Source organism: Orbicella faveolata, unplaced genomic scaffold (genome assembly GCF_042242905.1).
Source record: "Orbicella faveolata isolate gen_17 unplaced genomic scaffold, um_ofav_v1 contig_24, whole genome shotgun sequence".
Lineage (NCBI taxonomy): Eukaryota > Metazoa > Cnidaria > Anthozoa > Scleractinia > Merulinidae > Orbicella > Orbicella faveolata.
The window spans coordinates 8,859,343-8,865,908 of record NW_028301552.1 but is presented as its reverse complement, the minus strand read 5'-3'; the positions used below and the strand labels follow the sequence as shown (position 1 = coordinate 8,865,908).

The window sequence follows — 6,566 nt, the reverse complement described above, 5'->3', positions numbered from 1 at the left end:
GAGATATAGACAGAGGAAAGTTCCAGTGTGTAGTTTTGAAAAGTGTCTATACCCGCCACAGAGGGCAATTGGAAAGTCCAATGGGAGGGTTCTGGGGTGGGGGGGGGGGGGGGGAGGGTGGTTCCAGGTATGAAGCTAAACATCAATTTCCAGATGGGTGAGGGTTTGGTGGAGGTGGTGAGGGTAGCAGTAGTGGGGTGGGGTGGTTTTAAACCAAACACCCTTCAGGGAGAGTACGGATATATTTTTGTTGGTGAAACAGTCGCCAGACATTTTCATTTTTATGAAGAAAGCTTGTCACATCAGCATGATATTCTTTTCTCCTGTCCCTGAAGTATGATACAAAAAAAGTTAGTGGATGCAATGTTGGATACACTTTTAATTTGAATGTAAATGTATATTTTGTATATATTATGGTGTAAAATAGGCACGGTGGCCTCATCGAGGCCTGGTCGAGTGGTCTGGGTTCGAGCCCTGGCCGGGGACACTATGCTGTGTTCTTGGGCAAGATACGTAACTCCCACAGTGCCTCTCTCCACCCAGGAGTATAAATGGGTACCAGCGAATTGTTGGGAAAACCTAACAAATTGCGGGGAGTGACCTGCGATGGACTAGCATCCCATCCAGGGGGAGTAGAAATATTCCTAGTCATCTCATGCGACAGAAACCGGGATAAGCTCCGGCAGCTATGAGCCAGTTGGCTCCAAGGCTTCGCTTTTATGGTGTAAAATACATGTAGACATTCAAAAAATAGGAAAAAAATGTGTTGTGGAGCTGGAAGAATGTACTTATAAAAATGAAATGTTTATACATCTGCATAAATGATTATGACTTAATATTGTAAGTTGATTTAATTGAATTTGTTTGACTGATCTTTTCGTAAGCAATGTAGCTAATAACACAGTGCATTAATTATTAGGATAATAATTATAATCAAGATTGTATGCGATAAGGATTCCATGCACATCAGTCTTCGTGTCAGTGTTCATGAACTTGTTCTGTTGATACATACGGTGATACAGTACAAGTATTGTAACCGTAGAATGCATGTATAGGAAAGATAAACTTTTAAACCATGCCATAGAAAATACAGCCAATCAGCATACAGAGAAGCTGTTGTATACTTAACAGCCTTCTCATCTGCATTGTGGTTATGTCGCATTGATAGTGTTTGTCACTGTATTTTCTATGGCATGTATAAAATAGTTGTGAAATGCTTTCTTGTCAAATACCATGGAATCACCTCCTGGTCACTTGTATTTTCTTGGTGTACATGCAAGCCTTTAGGTGAATTTGTATACTGAGAAAATACAAGTGACTCATGGGATTAATTCTATGGTATACCACTGGAAAGCATTACAGTTGATACAAAAACACTGACAATACAGAAAAAAAAACAGCATTTAAGAACCTACATTTTTTGAAGTCTGGCAAGAATACATGTAGGTTCTTGTATTTTGGGGCAGTTATTAGCGATTTGGGAAAAGTAGGTTGTTTATTAGGTTCTTAAGGTGATTCCTCACATTTGCATTGCGTATCCTTACTCTGTGCATAATTTATGGCGTTATTCGCGTGCGCTCGTGCACGTGCACAATGAAAACATGGCGGATTTGCCTTGACATTGAGTTCTGTCGGTTGAAAAATGGTTATAGCTCACTAACGAGCTTGGGCACCCCAAATTTTTTTCGAGTCATTTTAATCAACTAATCATTAGCTTTGCATGAGAAGACTGATCTGATTTCTATTGTTGAAAATTGAAATAATAAGGAAAATAGCAGCTGCACTGTAGTCTTTTCTATTTTGCAGTTTGATAGCTGTGGCAAGCAATTTGGTTCCAATATTTTAACAAGGATTCAGCAGTCTGTCAAAATCAAACTTAAAAAGTTTATTTGTGTCCGACACAAGTATTGACTGTAGTTTGAGGTGTGTTTTCACAAGTCTGGGCTCACAAAGAGTTTACAATAACTTGGAATGCGTTCTTGTAATAAGCATTAAATAATGCTAAAATGGGACATTTTCAATGCCTCACTGCTCCTTAACGAGCATGGGCACCCCCCCTTTTTATTTTATAATTAAAGTTCTCATATGATAAATATTCAGTGGACAAAGTTTGAACAAAAATCTATTGACAGTTTTATTTCAGGGGAATTACCTTAATTTCCATAAAGGAGACACAGTTGTTGATTACCAGAAAAGAAATAAACTTCAAGTGTTTAGTCCTTGAATATACAGTATTTATTCACAACTGTATTATGTATTTTCTTGTAATATAAATTTGCAATCTCAAAGTCACACTCCTTGGTTAAAATATTTATCATAATTTATCTGTAACTCCCGTACATACAAGGACCTGCTTGATCTTGCTTGGCTAAACATGTTCTACTATTTTTGGGTATTAAAATGGCAAATTTCTGCAAGCTGATTTGTAAACTACTAGGTTCTTACATGCGGGTTTTTATTGTACCTTATTGGGGCTGGAAGATGGACTCAGGCTACCTAACTTGTATTTTTGATAAATAAAATATGAATGTCTATATTAAAACTTGGGGAGAAGGTCAAATATTGCTGACTGTGTTTGTTAAATTAACATCTGTTTGTCATGTCTTTTGTTTTACATCCAGGCTTGGCAGTAAAAATAAATTCGTACACTTCACAACTGTTCAGACATTATTCTATTCATGTCAAGCAAAGTTGTAGTATATAAAGGTGTAATTATATGAATAGATACATGTAATCTTTACAAGAAATCAAGAAATCAGTCAAACATTTCTGCAAACTTTACTTACGGAATTACCTCACTTACAATCATGAGCATAATTTTCATAGATTTAGTTGCAGGTCAGGTTATTATTGATTTTATTTTGAAAACATTACCAAAGACTGCTGAAAAACTTTGTAACTGACAAACCCTGTATATGTTCCAATCCCTAGAAAAGCTAAAACTTTAGATTTATTACAAGCAAAATAATTACTGATTCCTTCAATAAGAAATGTTAATTACATTAAAGTTCACTTTTGTACTGCCATAAAAGATAAAACAGTGTCTCTGGTAATATTCCACCTTATTTTATTAGTTAACTATGATTTTGAAGTTAGTAATATCCAGATGCCCACTACAAAAAAAGGCTATGATAGTATATCGTAAAAATATTATTAAGTTTCTTTTATCTGATATTTTTCTCATTTTCTCAAATGTTATTATAACAACTCTAGGGGTACAATCAAAGACCTAAAGACTTGTTTCTGTACACAATGGGTGAGGTATGAAAGGCAAAATTAAATTCCTTTTAAGAGCCAGATGGTCTCAGCAGCGAGCCAACTTCCTGGCATGTCATACCAGGTTTAGCCCCAACCCTCTGCGGCCAACAAGTAATCCAAGATACATTAATCATTTCTCTGATCTTTTTCCGCCCAACAGATCTTGTTTCCTTTGGAAAATGCCAAAGCAATGTTAAGATCATAACTACATGTAAGTACCTTTTCTAGTACACCAGAATGCCAAGATGAAAATATTTAGTGAATTTTCTGAGGGGAGAGCAAATTGTTATAATTTTTTGGCTGTTGTTTTTTCATTTGTTTCGTTTTTTCAAGCCAGGACACGTTACACACTTGGAAAAATGTCTGCTAGACCAGGGCCATAGCCAGAAAAAAACTCTTAGATAACTTTATGTCCATGAAAAAATTATGACTGAGATTGTTAGCTTCTCTTCCGATGTCCACAGGGTGTTTGTGATGATGACGATTGCCTTGGTTTGCTAGTTACTAGCTACAGCCCTGCAGACTTACGTGATTTGACGCCACCACCTTGTGTATCCATAGTAATAACTATTTATAAAATACTCTTTATAACTTATGTGCTCTTTCTAGTAATTTAATTTAGTGAAAATATTGCCTTTCCAAAGTTATATTCATGATAGTTCCCTTTCCAAAAAACTCTTTTTCAAATTAAAATCTCTTTCATACAGAGGAAGTATTACACTTGGTCACTGTACCTCATCTCTGAGATCTCCATGCCACTAGTACTGTTTCCACCGTTTGTTTCTCGATCAAATTCTTCCACAGCTATTTCAATTTCTCTTTTCATTTTAATTTTTTCCCATCCAATGAACACCTTCCCTTTTGTTATTCCTTTAAAGAACAGCCCTGGAATCACGCCACTAACAAACACAGATACAGTGGACAGTACTGTTGAAATGCTGTATGTGTTCTTGAAGAAGAGCACTGCAGATAAAAATAGACTTAAGAAGATTACAATCAAAGCCATGTTGAGAAACATCCGGCCGGTTTCAGTGGCAATGGGCATAACCCTGCCACTGACAGACCAGAACAGACTTGTTGGAATTGTGTCCTGGTCACCACTCCTGATGTTATGTTTTTTTTGCCTGTATTTTAAAATGAGTCCCTTGAATTCCCTGTATCTGTTCTGCAGTTTAGAATAACAAAGATAAGTATTTGTTGTCACTACAAGAAAGAAAGCGACATAAGGCGTGACGATGTCTGCGTTGAGATATAGTCCTATTATTATGAATTCTACCATGTATATAACAAAACTGATAGAGTTCATTAGTAGGATTAGTAGAGGAGAGACAACTAAGAGAAGTATTAAAATGATAAAGAAAATTGTCATCACTAGTCGTTTACCATTCCTATTAACTGTACAGCAATTTCTTGAAGTCACCGCATTCAGAAACAGCAGACCTAGGGTTCCATAAGGTGACCACAAAAATACTGATAGAGAAACGGAGATTAAAAACAGGAGGTTAACACATATCCCCCAAATCAGCGCCATAAGTAGAGTGAGCAACGTAGAAAATAAAACGTATAACACGCACAGTGCTCGCTTCAATCTTGATTCATGATGGTTAACCATTGATAATGAACAAGTGGTAAAGAGAAGCAAATAATTCAAGAGAAACTTACTATATTTCTGTGTTAAATTACTCCAAACGAAAGCCGGTAGTTGTTGGACCCTTCTCAAATGACAAAGTATTTCATTGCCAATGGAGTCTGGGCTTTTCCTTGGGAAATCAACTGTTGGAAGAGCGAAACTCAGAAAAGTCCCGGATCTGCAAAAGGGGCACATGTCATGCCTGAATAGTAAATCCTTCGGTCTCAAAAACAAAACGAGTGCCAAACCCTCTAAAGCTGCTAAGACACAGAGAAAATGAAAACCAACAGGATCGATGTTGAGAGAGGGAGCGGAAAGGCTGGAAAGCGGTATACTTTTTTTTAAGCTTTCGTAAATATACTTCTTTTTAAGCGTGAGCCAAAGACCCACCTGTGCGTAAAAGACACATGGAAAAATACAGTACAACATGACCGCTAACTTGATGTTAAATGACAGCCTTAAATCTGGCAGTTTCTGGATATATGCTCGCAAAAGAGCCGAACAAGTCACTGGACTCGAATCATCTACAGGAATTTCACTTGCTCCACTTTCCTCCTCTTCAGTGCAGTGACTAAGTTTAGTTGTAACTTCTTCCTCTCTGCTGGCGGTAATTATTTGTTCGTAGCCATTTCTCATGCGAATGTCGGATTCAGCTTTTTCAGCACTATCTATTTGTTCCGCTTCCGCGCGATCTTCCTTGTCACACTCGTACTGAAGACTGAAAATGTAATCTGGCAGTGCTAAAGGAAACGCTGGGAGATAATAGGTCACGACTAAAGACACAACAATAAGAACGACTTTAAACATGCCCATCCAGTCGCTTTTTTCAACCGTCAGATCGCACTGGATCTCTGAAGGCCTATTCGGTTGATTAGTTCGTGGTGTTTTTATACCACAGCAACGACGATACACAATCCCTTTGTTTCCGTCGTAGCCCTCTAACATTTCAACACAAACCACCTCATTTTTGCGAGATAGTTGATCCGCAGAGCTTTGAGTCGTAACATTTTCTAACAGCATTCTTCCGACGGCCATGTTCTGGCGTGTTGAGTCGTTCAAATTGGCTAAGCATCCACTTGGCTGATCTTCCAAATGCACGTCCATGCTTCGCACTTGATAATTCAGAAGACCCAGAGATAGGATATCGTAGTCGTCGTTCAAAGATAGCATGGGCTCGGTGATGTTATTAGCCCAAACCCATCTATCCGCGAGAAACTCGTCCTGTAACTCTAAAGGATGGTGGCTGTCGTTACCGATCTTCAAATTCAGGTAGACCATCCTGACACCTTTCTCGGAAGCCTTGCTGCGAAATTCAGACGCAAAACCTTCTCCAACTGGTAAAAGCTTGCATCGTGTCTCACTATAGTTCTCGGGTTTGGCTTCACAATACGTGACCAAGAAAACAACTGAAAAAGCGAATACCGATCTGAGAGCCATGCCTAGTCTGCGCTGCTATAGCGACTCTGTAACCCAAGCTATCTTTAATCTCTTGCAAGTAATATCAGTTGCATCTGTCTTTCTATTCATTCCTGATTTACTTTAGCAACTGAGGTCAAGGCGGATTTATCATGAGTATCAGATGTATGACATGTTGTCACAAACTAAGTTGTTTTTGATGCTTCAGTTCAAGTTTCGATTCACAATCTTTCATTATATTCTTCGAAACTCCTATTTTAGA

General features: G+C 38.0%; 1 protein-coding gene across 1 annotated transcript; it reads right to left on the bottom strand.

The window, feature by feature from the left end:
• Nucleotides 1-1,870: 1,870 nt before the first annotated feature.
• LOC149110277 (uncharacterized) lies at nt 1,871-6,486 on the bottom strand. Its single transcript, XM_089292581.1, has one exon. The coding sequence runs from the start codon at nt 6,323-6,325 to the stop codon at nt 3,974-3,976; it is 2,352 nt and encodes a 783-aa protein (XP_089148707.1). The 5' UTR covers nt 6,326-6,486; the 3' UTR covers nt 1,871-3,973.
• Nucleotides 6,487-6,566: the final 80 nt, after the last annotated feature.

Excerpts from the sequence above, each read along its gene's own strand:
- LOC149110277 (XM_089292581.1), bottom strand. The coding sequence starts at position 6,325 with ATGGCTCTCAGATCGGTATTCGCTTTTTCAGTTGTTTTCTTGGTCACG.